This window comes from Oncorhynchus mykiss, chromosome 6 (genome assembly GCF_057628025.1).
Source record: "Oncorhynchus mykiss isolate SJ-2025 chromosome 6, ASM5762802v1, whole genome shotgun sequence".
Taxonomy (NCBI): domain Eukaryota; kingdom Metazoa; phylum Chordata; class Actinopteri; order Salmoniformes; family Salmonidae; genus Oncorhynchus; species Oncorhynchus mykiss.
Window position 1 is genome coordinate 85,525,189 of NC_143027.1, and position 17,644 is coordinate 85,542,832.

Here is a 17,644-nt window from a genome sequence, read left to right on the forward strand (position 1 = left end):
ATGCAGTCAAACGGACCCTTAAAAACATGCAGTCAAACGGACCCTTAAAAATATGCCTTTCTTGTCAGAGATTTGGTTCTAGATGAATGTTGATTGACCGGTTAAGTGTACATTTTCAGTAAACGGAGTGGTTAAGTGTACATTTTCAGTAAATGGAGTGGTTAAGTGTACATTTTCAGTAAACGGAGTGGTTAAGTGTCCATTTTCAGTAAACGGAGTGGTTAAGTGTCCATTTTCAGTAAATGGAGTGGTTAAGTGTACATTTTCAGTAAATGGAGTCGTTAAGTGTACATTTTCAGTAAATGGAGTGGTTAAGTGTACATTTTCAGTAACCGGCCTGTCAGAGTACTACTGTGGTACGTGAAACATTTACCCACCATGTGCAGCTCATAATGCCAGTCTCCTGTCATATGGCCTTGTCATATCTAGACAAAAAACACCATCTTCTTTATACGGTTTTGTCTTGAAAGGGGTTTGAGGTAAAACATTTGGTCAATTAAAACCCGCCACAATACCTAGTCATGGCTTGAATCTTGTTTTCTTAAACATGCACAGACATCTCAATGACAGCGCAGTACCTTGAAGTAAACAGACACATACAGATGAATTAAACCACTTCAATGTCTATGTTTAGTAGGAAATGTATTTTCACATCAGAAAAATAATCAGCAGCTACACTTGAAAAGAAAAAAACTATTAAAATGCGGTCTGCATAAATCTGTTCAAAATGGAGGCAAACCCTTAAAGAAAAATGACCTTAAAAGCACAGTGCAGTCAAGAATGTGACTTTTCTGTTTTACATTTCCACAGAGGTTGAAATAATACTGTGAAATTGTGAAAATGACGACAATGCCCTTTTAGTGTGAGAGCTGTTTGAAAAGACTGCCTGACATTTCCAACTGTTTTGGTGGAATGGAGTTTTGACCTGCTGAAATGAGTTAGACCAATAAGACTCATTCTTATTGAAACTAGGTTACACAAAGTTCCAAACCTCTCCACCAATAACAGCTCATTTTCCCTTCCCCCCTCAGACCACTCCCACAGTCCTGGGAACATTCTTGATTGATAAATTGCTCTGTGCTAAGAAGCCATTGGTTCCATTTTGACCATTTTAATTGAAAATAATCACAGTAAGGTACTTAACTGTTACCCAGAAATGATTTGATATTGAGACAAAACAGCTGCATTAGACCTTTAAGAGAGATATATATTTATATATATATATATGTAAGTATACAATATGTAATCGAAATAAACGCATAGGGAATCTTCTCTGAAAAACAATGAAAAGTGCATTGCAAGGTGTAATGAACAAGAAACAATTATGACCACAATTTTCTTCTGTGAAAAATACATCTATAAGTGAGATAAAATGTACATTTGTAAAGAAAAACACATAGTATAAAGGCTGTTTTTCTGTTTTCTTCTCATTTGACCTCAGATACAGCAGTTAGGTAATAGCATTTCATTAGAATAAAAGACACAAAGCCGTGTTAGAATTGCACCAACTCTGTTCGGATCCACAACTCGTCATGAGAAAATGACTTTTTGAAGCACAAAAGGTAAGTATCTATATTATATAAAATTCTTCCTGGAAAGAATCAATGTGACAAAACTGCTCTTTTTACAAAATGTACATTATATGTATAGAAATTTGGCGATCCATTGTGAGAAAACATGTTTTACATATAGATCTATGAATATATATTTATATAATAACCCCTGCCCCTTCATTTACTCATCAAATATCGGACTAAGGACTTGATTCAATCTGTAGTGCTGAAGATCTCAGCACGATAGAAATTTAAAAGTGATGTTCCTGTGTTTTCGCGGAAACTGCATTCACTGTAAACTCTGCATATGTCGGCTCAATCAGTATTTACCTTTAAAATTACGCCACATCGCTAATCGTCAGCGCAACCGATTGAATCGAACCCAAAAGTTTGCTGTAGGTAGTCAAGGGTCTGCTTTCTGATTGGCTGTCCTCTATTTCCTATGCTAATCTCTGCCTATCTAGTGCATGCTCATTGGTTGCGATCTTTCATGATTTGCAAAACAAATACAAAACTACATAAGAAAAATAGGTCTATGAAAAGGTCCACTAGCAGTTTGCTAGTTACATATATTTTTTACTACAAAACCCAGATTGTCCTCGTACTCTGTGGTTTCAGAAGCGTCTAGCCAATCAGGTAGTGCTGAAATGCTGGACCCTCCTCTTCTCATCATGGTGACAGCGCTGATCTCCAGACACCTCTGCTTCCTCTGGTCATCCAGTTAGTAGATTAAAACAGGAGGGCAAGAGGTTGATGCTCTGTCAGCTGACTATAGCTCCCCTGCCTCTCTTGTCTGGGCAGGCTATAGGCAGGCCTCTTATTCCATCTCTCTAGGCTGTAGGAAGACATCTCTGCCCCCCCCCCCCCTGCTCTCTCTCTTCACTATAGACCCCTTCCCATCTCTCAGTCTCTGTTTTAGGCAGACCTCCCCCTATCTGTCCTTCACTCTGTCTCTCTCCCTACATGCTATAGGCAGGCATCTCTCTCCCTCAATCTCTGTCCATGCTATAGGCAGGCATCTCTATCCCTCCATCTCTCTGTCCGTGCTATAGGCAGGCCTCTCTCTCCCTCCATCTCTGTCTGTGCTATAGGCAGGCCTCTCTCCCTCCAGCTCGCTCTCTCTCCCTCTTAGTCCGTGCTATAGGCAGGCCTCTCCCTCCAGCTCACTCTCTCCATCTTAGTCTATGCTATAGGCAGGCCTCTCTCCCTCCAGCTCTCTCTCTCCCTCTCTTTTAGTCTGTGCTATAGGCAGGCCTCTCTCCCTCCCTCTTAGTCTGTGCTATAGGCAGGTCTCTCTCACTCCAGCTCTCTCTCTGTCTGTGCTATAGGCAGGCCTCTCTCCCTCCAGCTCTCGCTCCCTCTCTCTTAGTCTGTGCTATAGGCAGGCCTCTCCCTCCAGCTCTCTGTCCGTGCTATAGGCAGGCCTCTCCCTCTCCCTCTTAGTCTGTGCTATAGGCAGGCCTCTCTCCCTCCAGCTCTCTCTCCCCCTCTTAGTCTGTGCTATAGGCAGGCCTCTCTCCCTCCAGCTCTCTCTCCCTCTCTTTTAGTCTGTGCTATAGGCAGGCCTCTCTCCCTCCCTCTTAGTCTGTGCTATAGGCAGGTCTCTCTCACTCCAGCTCTCTCTCTGTCTGTGCTATAGGCAGGCCTCTCTCCCTCCAGCTCTCTCTCCCTCTCTCTTAGTCTGTGCTATAGGCAGGCCTCTCCCTCCAGCTCTCTGTCCGTGCTATAGGCAGGCCTCTCCCTCTCCCTCTTAGTCTGTGCTATAGGCAGGCCTCTCTCCCTCCAGCTCTCTCTCTCTCTTAGTCTGTGCTATAGGCAGGCCTCTCTCCCTCCAGCTCTCTCTCTCTCTTAGTCTGTGCTATAGGCAGGCCTCTCTCCCTCCAGCTCTCTCTCTCTCAGTCTGTGCTATAGGCAGGCCTCTCTCCCTCCAGCTCTCTCTCTCCATCTTAGTCTATGCTATAGGCAGGCCTCTCTCCCTCCAGCTCTCTCTCCCCCTCTTAGTCTGTGCTATAGGCAGGCCTCTCTCCCTCCAGCTCTCTCTCTCCCTCTTAGTCTGTGCTATAGGCAGGCCTCTCTCCCTCCAGCTCTCTCTCTCCCTCTTAGTCTGTGCTATAGGCAGGCCTGCTGCACCTGGTTGAGGAGCTCTCCGAAGCGGTCGAACAGGCCCTCCACCCAGGCTCCGTTCCTCATGCACAGCTGCACCGTCTCCTCCTGCCCCATGTCACCAGCCTGCACCCGCAATGACGCAATCTGCAACACGTCAACCACAAAACAAGCCACACGTCAACCACAAAACAAGCCACACGTCAACCACAAAACAAGCCACACGTCAACCACAAAACAAGCCACACGTCAACCACAAAACAAGCCACACGTCAACCACAAAACAAGCCACACGTCAACCACAAAACAAGCCACACGTCAACCACACCAGCGTTTCTGTGCCAACTAAACAACCCTGGTAGCACACAACAGTTGTATGCCAATCATGGGTTTCAGTTGTACAACCAAACCGTGCCCAGGGCCCTCACTGGCCAGGGCCCTCACTGGCCAGGGCCCTCACTGGCCAGGGCCCTCACTGGCCTGGGCCCTCACTGGCCAGGGCCCTCACTGGCCAGGGCCCTCACTGGCCAGGGCCCTCACTGGCCAGGGCGTGACATATTGCCTGACAAAGGCACAAGCCGCAAACAATTACACATACAGAGGGGTTGTTACTGAAGAGATAACCTAGGTTCAAGACTATTCTAAACTGAACATGACACTCAGTGGTCATTGCTGATACAGCGTCTCAGTTCTGCAGTCAAAATATCACGTTGGAGGTTTGACCGAGGGCCAACTAGACAGCTGGTTAGTGTGTATTGTTTAGACTGAGGGCAATGTGGACCAACTAGACAGCTGGTTAGTGTGTATTGTTTAGACTGAGGGCAATGTGGACCAACTAGACAGCTGGCTAGGGTGTATTGTTTAGACTGAGGGCAATGTGGACCAACTAGACAGCTGGCTAGGGTGTATTGTTTAGACTGAGGGCAATGTGGGCCAACTAGACAGCTGGCTAGGGTGTATTGTTTAGACTGAGGGCAACGTGGACCAACTAGACAGCTGGTTAGTGTGTATTGTTTAGACTGAGGGCAATGTGGACCAACTAGACAGCTGGTTAGTGTGTATTGTTTAGACTGAGGGCAATGTGGGCCAACTAGACAGCTGGTTAGTGTGTATTGTTTAGACTGAGGGCAATGTGGACCAACTAGACAGCTGGCTAGGGTGTATTGTTTAGACTGAGGGCAATGTGGACCAACTAGACAGCTGGCTAGGGTGTATTGTCCACAGACACACTCCTGTACATGGTCTTCTTCTTAGCATCCCTGAAGTATTCCACCACAGACCCACTGGGGAACACACAGAGCACATGCATGCCCCCACTAGGGTGACCACATTTAAAACACCCAAATGTGGGACAACGGGATGACTTTGGGGGACAGTGTAGCCTGGTGGGAGGGAGTTTTAATCTGTTGATAAAATGTGGGACATGATTGTTTGCTTGCAGGACAAAGGACCAACATGCAGGGACATGTGGTCACACTCAGCCAATCACAGAGACACAGAGTGTTGTCTCACCTCCTCCTGACACATGAGGTATGTGTGGTACTTGTAATGCTGTAGAGAATGGTAGAGGGAGAACCACTGTGGTTTCTGCTGGTCCACTGTGTATTCCTAGAGACAGAGAGAACAGAGTTCATTACACTACATTTTCCTAAACACTCCACGCAAACTTCACAGTTTGGTCAAGTAAGCATAAAAAACTAAATGCATTCACATCCAGCAGTCACAGAAACATGTTGCATCAGAGACACAAACTGAGTGCAGGACGCCCTCTACTGGACAAAAGCAGAAAGGGCTTCTTCTTTCCCTCTGGCCTGCACTGTAAATAGCAGTGTCAACATAGAGCCTCTTCTTACCAGGGGCAGTTTGCTGGGGGACTTGGAAGGCTTCATGTTCTTCCTGTTGTAGGCCTTCCCACTGAGCCGCACCTTAAAGGCTGGAGTCTCCCCATCCTTGTTGAGCTCTGTTACCACGGAGATCTCTGGGAAGCTGTCCAGCGCCGTCTGAGGAGAGACAATGTGAGAGGTACTCAATAAAAGGTTGTTGAGGAAGGCAGAGGCCTATATTTATTTTCAGGAGAATGCTAAAACGCAAACCTTAAAGAGTTGTCCCACTCGTAGTCTGGGCAGCAGGCGTCTCCTGTTGTCCCAGATCATCCCGTCCACTCTCTTCATGTGGGGCAGCAACAGCTCATCTGAACCCCAGAAACAATGTGATCAGCTTCCTAAATTCTACAAACAACTATTCCACTCCCTTCCCCTCTCTCTCTCCCCTCAGGTATGCCAGACGTGATTACTCCTCCGTGAATACACCTGTCTCCGTCCCCCCTCTCTCTCTCTCTCTCCCGTCAGGTATGCCAGACCTGATTACTCCTCCGTGAATACACCTGTCTCCGTCCCCCCTCTCTCTCTCTCTCTCCCGTCAGGTATGCCAGACCTGATTACTCCTCCGTGAATACACCTGTCTCCGTCCCCCCTCAGGTATTCGCGACCTGATTACTCCTCCGTGAATACACCTGTCTGCGTCCCCTCTCTCTCTCCCCCTCAGGTATGCCAGACCTGATTACTCCTCCGTGAATACACCTGTCTGCGTCCCCTCTCTCTCTCTCCCTCAGGTATGCCAGACCTGATTACTCCTCCGTGAATACACCTGTCTCCGTCCCCTCTCTCTCTCCCCCTCAGGTATACCAGACCTGATTACACCTCCGTGAATACACCTTTCTCCGTCCCCTCTCTCTCTCCCCCTCAGGTATGCCAGACCTGATTACTCCTCCACGAATACACCTGTCTCCGTCCCCCCTCAGGTATTCCCGACCTGATTACTCCTCCGTGAATACACCTGTCTGCGTCCCCTCTCTCTCTCTCCCCCTCAGGTATGCCAGACCTGATTACTCCTCCGTGAATACACCTGTCTCCGTCCCCTCTCTCTCTCCCCCTCAGGTATGCCAGACCTGATTACTCCTCCGCGAATACACCGGTCTCCGTCCCCCCTCAGGTATGCCAGACCTGATTACTCCTGCGTGAATACACCCGTCTCCATCCCCTCTCTCTCCCCTCAGGTATGCCAGACCTGATTACTCCTCCGTGAATACACCTGTCTCCGTCCCCTCGCTCTCCCCCTCAGGTATGCCAGACCTGATTACTCCTCCGTGAATACATCTGTCTCCGTCCCCTCTCTCTCTCCCCCTCAGGTATGCCAGACCTGATTACTCCTCCGTGAATACACCTGTCTCCATCCCCTCTCTCTCTCCCCCTCAGGTATGCCAGACCTGATTACTCCTCCGTGAATACACCTGTCTCCGTCCCTAACCCCCCTATGGCAGTCGTTCCCAAATCTTTTTTTAAGGAACTCAGTCCGGCTTTCATGTAACTGTTGAAAGTTGTAACAGTAACAGTTGTAACAGTTTGGGAACCCTTGGAAGGGTACCAACCATCCCCCTCTCCCCCTCTGTTGGGGGTATACCCACCGTTCTCCCTCTCCAGAGCGCTCATCACGTCTGCATCCAGGGCGACGCTGATCAGCAGCTCTACAAAGCTCTTAAACGTCTCCTTCATGGTCCTGGTGTTGAGGAACCGAGAGGAAAACGGCACTGGGGGAGTGAACTCTGAGACAGAGAGAGAAGAGACAGAGGGAACGAGGGAGAGGGAAGAACAAGAGATAAAACAGCACATAACAGAGGAAGTTGCAGAGCTCCATCAAGTCATCAAACCCATGGGAATGAGCCTAAATGTAGGCCCTCTAAAGCATCAACCCTCACCATCATCTTCAGCCTCATCCTCAGGAGAGGACTCGGAGGGAGATGGAGAGTACTCCTTCCACTTCCTCCTCTTCTTGGGCGGGGGCTCTGCCTTGGTCTTGGGCTGCTTGGTGCGAGGCTTGGACTGGGACTTCTGTGATGTGGGCGTGGCGAGAGGGTCAGAGTTCACTGAGCGGGGAGGAGTCTTCAGACCGAGCAGTGTCTTCGCCTGACAGCCTCTGGAGGAGAGAATGAAGGTAGAAATGAATGAAACCAGACTCAGAATGATGAAGATGAGACAGACTGAGGTAAATAAGTAGAGGAACAGATATCAGTACCTCATGGAGGACATGGGCTTGCAGCGGGGTTTGCGGTTACAGACCCGGACGTACTCCTTCTTGTTGACTGTGTCCAGGAACTTGACGTACACCCTCCTGTACATGGTCTTAGCGTCACCAAAGTAGCCCAGATACTAGAACGGATGTAGACACACACAACAGAGTGGATTCATGTTACTCTGCTTACAGAATAATGTTAAGAATTCAAACTCTATGGGGATTTATACAAACACACTAATCATCATCTGTGAGTGTGTGTGTGTTCATGAGTAGTGTGTGTATGTGCATGCATAGGTGTGTGTGTGTCTAATCAGATGTACACCTGTCCTTACACTGTTAGTGGCTGAGAACACTCTCTTGCTGTCCCTCAGCTCAGGGACAAACTTCTGCAGCAGAGCTTTCTGGACCTTCCAGATGGCTGGGGGTTCCTGTCCGGCTGTCAATGTCACCTATACACACACACACACACACACACACGAGTAGAACAAGTCTCAGCATGGATCAATAGAACAAACCACAGACAGACAGACACAAATATGTTTTATATATCTGGACTAACTGCATTAGGGGAAAAAAAGAAAAAAATGTGAATCTCTGCCAAGGTTTCACACAAATCCCCTCCCATCCCTCCCACCTTCAGGCTCCCGGTGTCCTCGTTTTTGACCACAAACTCGTCCCTCTCGCGGTACATGCCCTCTCCCCCGCTGTCCGACAGTTCTTCGTCCGTCAGTCCTTCTATGGCCACGCTGGTCAGCTGGACGGCCAGCTGGCCTGGGGGGGCCGGTTTCACCCCCTCCTGCCCCGACGACCCAGTCACCGATGATGACAAGACGGTTCTCGAGGACTCCTTCGGTGCAGCCGTCTGCTGCTCCTGGGCTTTGGAGGCTGAGTGAGGCATGCTGGGAGCCTGGTCTGGCTTCAGGGGAGAGTTGGAGAGTCTGTTGTCTGTTGATGGAGAGAAGAGAGAGGGGATAGAGGTTAGGGTATTAGATGTTAAATGTAACTACTGGAATTAACATGGTACTAATGAATGCCCTCCTTGATTTATGAAAATGTTTTTGGAGATAAAAAACAAAGCGTTTTATTTAAATGGTATCCAATCAGGACACAATGCTGTCTCACACTACACTGATAACTAACAAACCAGATGACTGAATCCTAAGGGCTTGTGAGGGCAGCCCATTCCATGTTTACCCGCTGTGTGTGTCCTGTCTGAGGGCTCGTCCAGGGCCGACAGGGCTGAGCTGATGCTGTTCTGGAGGGCCTGGTTCTTTCCAGCGCTGCTCTCATCCTCGTCCGAGCTGAACGATGGCAGTGTCTCCAGGTTCTTCTGGAGCTCTTCCTCCAGACGCTGCTGCTGAGAGCTCCCCGCAACCCCAAGGCCCTCATCGCCTATCAACGGGGCTGATGAGGGTTGTATTTTCAGAGGTAGAGGCGGTATGGCGCACAGTGGCCGCTTGGACGAAGCCGAGGGCCTGCGGGAGCGACTGGGGGTCCGTACGGGGGATGAGGAGAAGTGCTGTTTGGGACCTGACTTGAGGAAGTCCAGAAAGGAGCCGATGAAGCCTGTTTTGACCTCTGGCTGTTGCTCCTCCACCTCACGGATCTTCTGCCTCATCCTCTCCTGCTGCTGGTAGCTGTCGTAGGCCGCCTCCGAGGTGGAAGGGGAGCTGGTGGGGTCGCTGCCCCGGGAGTTCTGCCTCTTGGCCTGGACTGTCTTCTTCCTTGGTTGGATGTTCTCTTCCTCTGGAACGGGTGGCTTGGCCGAAGCCTTGGAGCGCACCCTCTTTTTGGGGTTGACAAAGCCGTCAGAGGGACACTCGTCAAGGCCGTCTTCTCTCTTGATGACTTTGGACCCTTTGGGGTTCTGCTTATTGGCCTTGCCTCTGTTGAGGTTCCCTGAGGGGTCGTACCCCAGGCCAGCCAGGTGGTACTCATTCTCAGAGTGGCCTCCGTTGGGGTTGCCATCGGCCCTGTTGCTAGGGTAAACAGACTGTCCTTTGGGTGAAATGTTGTTTGGCTCGTCTCCGGGCTTCTGTAGCAAACCTTTGTCGGCGCCCATGTCGTGCCTGGGGTCGACTACAGTGGTGTGCGAGTGTGACATTGAGTACTGTTGCCCCAGATGCCCCTCCCCTTTAGGAAACTGGTGTCTGTCTGAGCTCATAGGAGAGCCATTGAGTGTCAGGGTCATGGTGTTATGGGAGTTAGTGTTGGTGATGATGGAGGTCTGGGAAGATGAAGAGGAGAAACTAGGTGACTGGTGTCTGGTGTCCCCAGTCTGGAAATGACCCTTGGGGTCGGGCATGCCGCCCTCAGCAGCGCCGGACGTGGCTTTGACAAAGTCCTGTGGCGTGACACCGCAGGCGGCTGCCGTGGCAGCCAGGATGTCATCCACGTTGGACAGGATGTTCCTCTCGTCCGCCAGCAGCATGGACTCTGGGAAGCAGATGGAGCTCAGGGCGAAATGGTGCTTGGCGTCCTGCGACTGCTGCTGATTGGTCGACTGGCTGTAAGGGTCTTTTGGCGAAGAGAGGTGCAGTATGGAGGAGTCCGTGATGGTGTTCTGTCCTACTGCCCCAGGCTGGCTCTGGCTACCATTAAGGCTAACGCTGATCAGATGATCTCCCTCCATGTGAAGGTACTGGACCTGGCCTGACCCCGGGGTCAGCTGCACCTTGGAAGGGTTGAGACCACAGTGGATGAGAGGCTGTTGGATCAGGACCATCTGCTGGTCCCGATTAGGCTCCAGTAGAACCTGAGAGTTGGGGACCCTGATGTACTGGTTCTGGGTGTGGTTCAGGGCAGACTGGGCGTTGGCCTGGTGATTTTGTTGCCGTGGCTCGGGCCCTTTGAGCAGGAGTGAGTGCTGTTTGAGCTCCTCATGGGAAGACATGAGCTGGGCGTTGGTCCTAGTCTTTGTGCCTATGAGCTGGTCTTCGGCTCGCGAGTTGCTCCGGATCACACTCTGAGTGTTGTAACGGTCATCCATTTTGGAGACTACGTAGACCACATTGTCACTGCCCCCCAGGCTGGAGGTTTCTAAAGAGACCTGCTGGAGAGCCTGGAGGTCCTCGATGGGGATCTCTCCTTCCAGTTTCAGTTTGCAGTAGGCTGGCTTTAGGTCCTGTACTGAGGCTCTGCAGTTGTTCTGTAAGGCGAGGGGAGGGGCTGAAGAGAAGGGGGTGTAGCCCTGGCCCGATATTGATGTGGGTAACCTCTGGGCGATGGCGGAGGGGTAGGGGGCGCTGAGGGATTGTCCTGCGGCGTAGCTCTGAGACTGAGTGACCGAAGCCTGCCCCTGAGACAGGTAGCTCACGTTAGGGGCACCCTGAGAGTGGCTGGCAGGGGAGCTCTGAGAGGGGTTGCCCAGACACAGGCCCTGAACCTGGGCTCTGTACTGGCCCACATCCTCCTGGCTCTGCCCAGGGCTGGAGCAGTAGACCAGGGACTGACTGACAGACGCTACATTGCCTGAATGGCCAGAGAAGGAGGGCAGAGTCTTATAGAGAGAAGGCCTGAGGAGGTCTGAGGAGGAAGAGGAGTAAGCCTGGGAGGTGATGTAACTCTGAGAGTGGCTGAGAGTGGACAGCAGACTGGGTAGCGGGGCCGATGTGTATGGTTGAGTCTGTTGGCTGGCAATCACCGAACCATGCTTCAACCCAGGCCCCTGCCCTGGGGAGGGGTAGCTCTCTGGAGATCCACCCTGTGACTGGGGTCCGCCATCTGGGGCCAGTTTGGAAGAACAGTCTTTAGTCTTGGCACCCGTGGAGGACGAGCAGTACCCAGAGGGGGAGGGGATGGAGGAGGGGTAGGCCTGAGATTGCACACCCGTCTTAGGCTGCTGCGCACCGTTGACCCCCTGGGAGGAGTCCGTCCCCATGGAGGTGCTGCAGGGCACTGTGGTCTGCCTTGAGGGGTCCTGCTGGAAGGAGCCATCCCCCTCCCCGCTGCCTGAGCCGAGGTAGCCCTGCAGGGAATGCTGCAAGCCAGGCAGCTGCTCCGAGACAGCGTGGCTGCTGCTAGAAGGCCTCTGGTGGTGCTTGATCACACTACATTCCCGCTGGAGTGCTCTCTCGATGGAGCCCGAGAAGACGGGCACCCCGTAAGGCTGGGGGGCTGACTGGGTAGCCAAGGGCAGTAGCCCAAACTGGGGCTGCAGGAGGTGAGGGGCCGACTCCTGGGCCGAGCGATATGTGGATGACTGGGGAGGGAGGGCGGTGCCCAGGGAGGGGGTGGGGAGGCGGTCGAAGGCCAGGGAGGTAGGTAGCGTGGCCTGGCTGGGTTTAAGCTGCAGCAGGGGGTCGAGGTGGGAGGAGAGCAGGCCGTTGGTGGAGGTGCTGAAGGCGTGGTCCTGGAGGGCCAGGGAGGGGCTGGTGGCGTAGCTCCGCGAGGGGAAGGCACTAGGGTGCTGATAAGAGGAGAGGGGGGCAGGGTAGGGGAATGTGGCGCTGGTAGGAAGGGCACCGGTGAGGAACAGCTCTGTGGTGGGGTTGGCGCCTAAGTGAAAAAAAAAGAAAGATGAATAAAGATAAATCTTCGGGCAGTTCACATCCAAACAAAATACAAAATGATACAGACAAAAACAAGCCGCTAACACAGCTCACACACGACAGATGAACCAAACATGAGAGAGAGAGGTAGAAAGAGAACAAGGCCAACGATGTGTAATATATGAACTGAGTGGAATGGATACAGGTCTCATTTCCCAATTGAAACCAGCCTGGTGCCTCAATTCAAAATGTCATTTTCTTTGGAATCCATGACGCACAGAACAATTCATAAATCCACAACAAATAATTAACTCAAAACCAAGTGTGTAAAATGGCAGCCATTTGGTGTGTGTATATACTGTGTGTGACCTCACCGGTCTGCCACGTGGTGGTCCTAAAGGGGGGGAGCAGAGAGGCCCCGACAGGACCAGCCTGCTGCAGGGCTCTAGACTCCATGGCCGACAGGAAGTTCATGACAGAGGTCTCAGTAGTGTTAGTGCCTGAGTCAAACCCCCCCGACAGACCTGGGAGAGGTAGAAGAAGGGGGAGGCGGTGAAGAGAGACAGAGAACATGTCATGAGGTTACTGAGGTTATGTCTAGAAGGGATACAGATTGTGTCAAAAATGTACTTTTCGGAGCAGGTTAGGTGAATTAGGTTAAGAAACGGGTTCGCTGAAAAAATGTCAAATTTTACAAAAGTTGTATCTATCTAGACATGACCGGTTACTGATGCAGGCGCAGTAACATTCTCCTAATGGTCTTCCTACAATAACAACACAGAGTGGCAGCCCGCTACAGTTCATTAAACAAGTCTCGTAGTCCTTCATTAAATCTTACCTGTAGGGTGATGGGTAGTGGTGTAGGTGGGCAGCTGGGTGCAGGCGTAGGTCTGCCGATGGAGGAGCTCCGACTCCAGGTGTGTGGCACCATAACTGGCACTGCGGAAAGGAACACACACACACACACACATATACATTAGGACACGCACATGTTGCACCTTTACTGTGCAACCTCACCATGCCTGAGGCACTAAACCAGACAAGCTTATTCCACACATCAACAACACGATGTGAGCACTATCACAACAGCACACTGTGCCCCTGTCAGCCCCCTGGGCCTTGCCCTGTCACACAGAGACCCAGACGGTATTTATAGGCCCATGATGCAAGCTTACAAAAGTGTGTCAGGCACAATGGAGGCCCTTAAAAATGTGGTGCAGGACAGGTCTCATTTGATATATAAAAAATCTCTCACCCATTGATAATATTACAATTGACAGTCACATAAGAGGTTATTATTTGTTCAGCATTAGAAACAGAGTTAAACAGATTAGAAAATGATATACGTTGACAGAACTCAAACATGACACGTTATTTTTATAGAAACACTAGTATTGATTAGAACAGGGTGTCAGACGAGCTCATATGAAGACTGCTGTACTAAACAGGGATCACACACAACATGAGAGCAGACACACTTGTTGTTCCCTGCTCACAGCTGAGCTACCACAGGATAACATGCAGCACTATCAACCTGCACTGTCATGAATAGTGTCAGTGTAGCTAGACAACCAGCTGGTGCTCTCTCATGCCCTTTCCACAGCCCCCCAGAGTGACACAAAGAGACTGGCATGGCCAGAGGTAAATTATTCATGTACACTGTACAGGGGAACCCAAGCAGGGTGAGGAGATTGTTACAAGTCATAACAGGGTTATGAATGAGAGCTCTGGGATATTTTTATGTCGGCCTCAGTCTTGAAACCTACAAAGGCCTAACCCACACACAGAAGTGGAGGCAGAAGAAGAACAGAGAGCGAGACGTTTTAAGAGGACAGACTACCTTATGAACCTTGGGTTATATTTGCATCCAATGAAACTTTAATTCCGCACGTTACAATTCACTGGAGCATCAAAACAGCCTTGTCAGTATAAGAACTTGAGAATGAAAGGCCCTGTACAAACAGCTAGCTAGCTACTACTTTCCATCAAAACATGTGGTAATAACAACTAGGGCCGGTACGATACAATACTCATTAGTATCTTGACAAGGAAACAAAACGCAAAGCGGATTTTACTTTTTTAGGAAAACAGTCCTAATGTTGGAAACATCATTATGTCATCCAGAGTCACATTTATTTATTTTCCATCTGTAGCTCACAATATTTGACATACAGCAGGTTTTTAAAGTACCAAAGAGTTGTCTGCTTCATGTTTTTATTTTCGCTTTCAAATAAATATTGTTATACTGATATCGTCACAGCGCCCCGCCCCCCACCCCAAAAGACCCCAGAACGAGTCAGTCTGTTCGGCTCCATTTTGTGACCATGTGATGAACATGTCCCATTTCCTATTATTCAGATAATACGAGACGTCTCGGTGCGATGAACACAGAGCAGACTGACTGATGTTCTAGTCAGGAGACAAACGCTCAGCTGGGAGTCATCTCATCTGCTTCTCTCGCTCTGTCCCTGTGTTTCACTAACACATCCCTACTAATCTACAATAAAAGGGTGAGGGAGAGATAAGCTAGTCACAAACTAGGACCCAAGTCAAAGCTAAATTCCCTGAGTTGATTCTCACTGATCAGTTTGGAGGAACCAACCAAAACGCTGATTCTCACTGATCAGTTTGGAGGAACCAACCAAAACGCGGATTCTCACTGATCAGTTTGGAGGAACCAACCAAAACGCTGATTCTCACTGATCAGTTTGGAGGAACCAACCAAAACGCTGGTGCTGTCACACAGACAAGAGAAAGTGAAAAGGTCAGGAAGACATTATCGCACTCAGGGATGATGAGGAGGTGGTGATCTCCACCTCCTCCCTGAGTGGGATAGTCTATTTTCTAGAGTGAATCCACCGTTCTCTCTAAAGACAGACGCTTTCCAAGTCCTTTTTCCTGGAGGTTAGAACAGTCACAGGGACAATGAGCAGTTGGAGAGAGAACTCAGGAACAGGCTTCAAGCATGTTCAGTCTAGCCTACTTTCATAATGTAATGACATAGTACTAGTACGAACAGCTTCACCGTAAAAAAAAACTACAAACTGTTTTAAAACCCACCTGTCTGATATGCTACCTTCCCTGATTTAACTTACCTACCCCTAAAACTGTTCAACTAAACATGTGTTGGTGAGTAGGTTAAAACAAGACCCCACGCTCCCCCCTAAGGGTGTCAATCTCAGTTTCCCTCCATAACCTGAGAAGTGACTGATCTCTAACCAGCCCCTCGCTCTCCCTTTACTTCTCCCTGTCTCCTCAGACCCTGGGGGTGGGAGGTGGAAGGAGGAGGGTGGGTGGCACAGCCGCCCAGAGGCACTGTGTGGGGCTCCACAGTTCATGTCTGGACAGAGATTCCCCACTCACACCACTAACGAGGGCTCCTCTCTTCATCCAGGTGGAAATGAGTTGAAGAGCCCAGTCTGCCAAGACGAGAGACATGATTCTATTAAATGTGTTTCAACTTAATGTCAAAAAACAGGTAGTTAGGGTTTAAACAGGTTTAAACAGGTAGTTAGGGTTTAGGGTTTAAACAGGTAGTTAGGGTTTAGGGTTTAAACAGGTAGTTAGGGTTTAGGGTTTAAACAGGTAGTTAGGGTTTAGGGTTTAAACAGGTAGTTAGGGTTTAGGGTTTAGGGTTTAAACAGGTAGTTAGGGTTTAGGGTTTAAACAGGTAGTTAGGGTTCAGGGTTTAGGGTTTAAACAGGTAGTTAGGGTTTAGGGTTTAAACAGGTAGTTAGGGTTTAGGGTTTAGTGTTTAAACAGGTAGTTAGGGTTTAGGGTTTAGGGTTTAAACAGGTAGTTAGGGTTTAGGGTTTAAACAGGTAGTTAGGGTTTAGGGTTTAGTGTTTAAACAGGTAGTTAGGGTTTAGGGTTTAGGGTTTAAACAGGTAGTTAGGGTTAAGCTAAAGACTGAACCTCAACATCCACATATCTGATCAACTGTTACGCACGGACTAACTTCACTTTGTCTCTCGCTGTGTCTGTACTCAGCAGATACCATAACTAGGGCAGCTGGTGTCCCACATTTTCAGCGCTATCCATTTATAAAACAGGATATTTTAACAGGCAATTCAGGTTAACTCCACACAGAGAGTGGACCAAAAAAATACACATTATCAACCACACCACTAAGCCTCCCAAATATACGTGTGACAAGCACGACTTTCATATTCATCATTTTGTTCAATGGTCAAATGACAGCGATGCTCTGAAGAAGTAAACATTCAGAGTTGACCACGATGTAGACGTCAGACAGCTGTCAACAAACTGTACAAAACACCAGTCTTTCTGTGACTTCACTTTCAGTCAAAACAGAATCCAACCAGTCAAGCTACTTCCTAAAAATTGAGACCATGTCAATGACCAGATTATCAGCGAATTAAACACCTCGGATTTGACAACCTTACGCGCAACAACGTATCTAGCTAGCTATGCAAATATACCCGTACATCAGTGTGATTAAGCGGACCTGTCTGGCGACTTCTTTCCTAGTTAAAGATGGTTCATTCTAAGCGATCGAATACTTGATTGAACTATTCGACATAATTGCATTCTTGCATGTAGATAGTTAATTGTGCATATTGACAATTAACGTGCAACACAGCTACGTAGCTGATGGCGTGCTACAGATTTTAGGGGTGTCCAACATTTCCAAAACACTGTTCAATGAGTGATCAGTAACTTTATATTCATATGTCAAGCCCTCCACACAATTGTTCCATAACACGACGCGTTAACTTTAAAAGCTCGTCACATTTCTGTTTGTTGTGCTAGGCCTTCCATCACCGGAATTTTCCGTGAAAGGTGACCCGCCCTCTCCTTCATCTCATTTACCTTGGCTTTATGCTTGCGGTGCTCCGCTCATAGGCCCAGGCTACGGTCTGTGCTGGTGGAGCCAGCGGGTCTGCGAAACTGGAATTCGGGTAATTCCGGTCCATCATCCGTCGAAGGCTGGGAGTGATGCACTTCCCCGATGGCGCTTTGTGAAGCAGTAGGCACACATACGAGCGCGGCGCCGGACAAAACAATCACATTCTCCCGGACCATAGATTACTAGGCGCCGTCAAGTTCATCTGTTTAGTCCTGAAACTTTATAACCACTTCTCTTTAGCATGAGGTTATGATGATAATCATTGTTCGTTTTCTTTAATCAAAAACTGTGCAGGCACTGCATGGTGGTTTGGTACTTGGATCAGGTCCCCATGTTGGTTTATTTCCCATGATGCACCGCCAACCCTGCTTGAGTTGGAAGAGTTCTTTCTCATAATTTTCCTTCAGTATAATAATTTTACCAATATTTATTTCTGTGAAACGTTTTATACCTGTCTGAAATGGCATCAATAGTCAGTCATATCACTGATCATATATTTTTTAACACGACCTTTGCACAGACTTTTTTTTTAACCTTTGCACGGTCACATAATTATG

General features: G+C 49.1%; 1 protein-coding gene across 1 annotated transcript; it reads right to left on the minus strand.

The window, feature by feature from the left end:
* Nucleotides 1-607: 607 nt before the first annotated feature.
* On the minus strand, nt 608-17,574 carry LOC118936664 (glutamine and serine-rich protein 1). Its single transcript, XM_090239208.1, has 13 exons — nt 17,051-17,574; nt 13,056-13,156; nt 12,592-12,741; nt 8,922-12,224; nt 8,362-8,672; nt 8,060-8,176; nt 7,728-7,861; nt 7,411-7,628; nt 7,120-7,257; nt 5,750-5,847; nt 5,510-5,656; nt 5,169-5,264; nt 608-3,803 (listed from the first exon to the last, which is right to left on the minus strand). Exons 1-13 carry the CDS (start codon nt 17,155-17,157, stop codon nt 3,663-3,665), a joined length of 5,061 nt encoding a protein of 1,686 aa, XP_090095334.1. The 5' UTR covers nt 17,158-17,574; the 3' UTR covers nt 608-3,662.
* Between the last annotated feature and the right edge of the window lie 70 nt (nt 17,575-17,644).

What these genes read in the sequence shown, in the direction of transcription:
- LOC118936664 (XM_090239208.1), bottom strand. Translation starts at nt 17,157, where the DNA reads ATGATGGACCGGAATTACCCGAATTCCAGTTTCGCAGACCCGCTGGCT. An exon ending in GACCACCACGTGGCAGACCG is followed by an intron (nt 12,225 to 12,591) that starts GTGAGGTCACAC and finishes TTTTTCACTTAG; the next exon opens with GCGCCAACCCCACCACAGAG. An exon ending in CCCCCAGCAAACTGCCCCTG is followed by an intron (nt 5,265 to 5,509) that starts GTAAGAAGAGGC and finishes CTCTGTCTCTAG; the next exon opens with GAATACACAGTGGACCAGCA.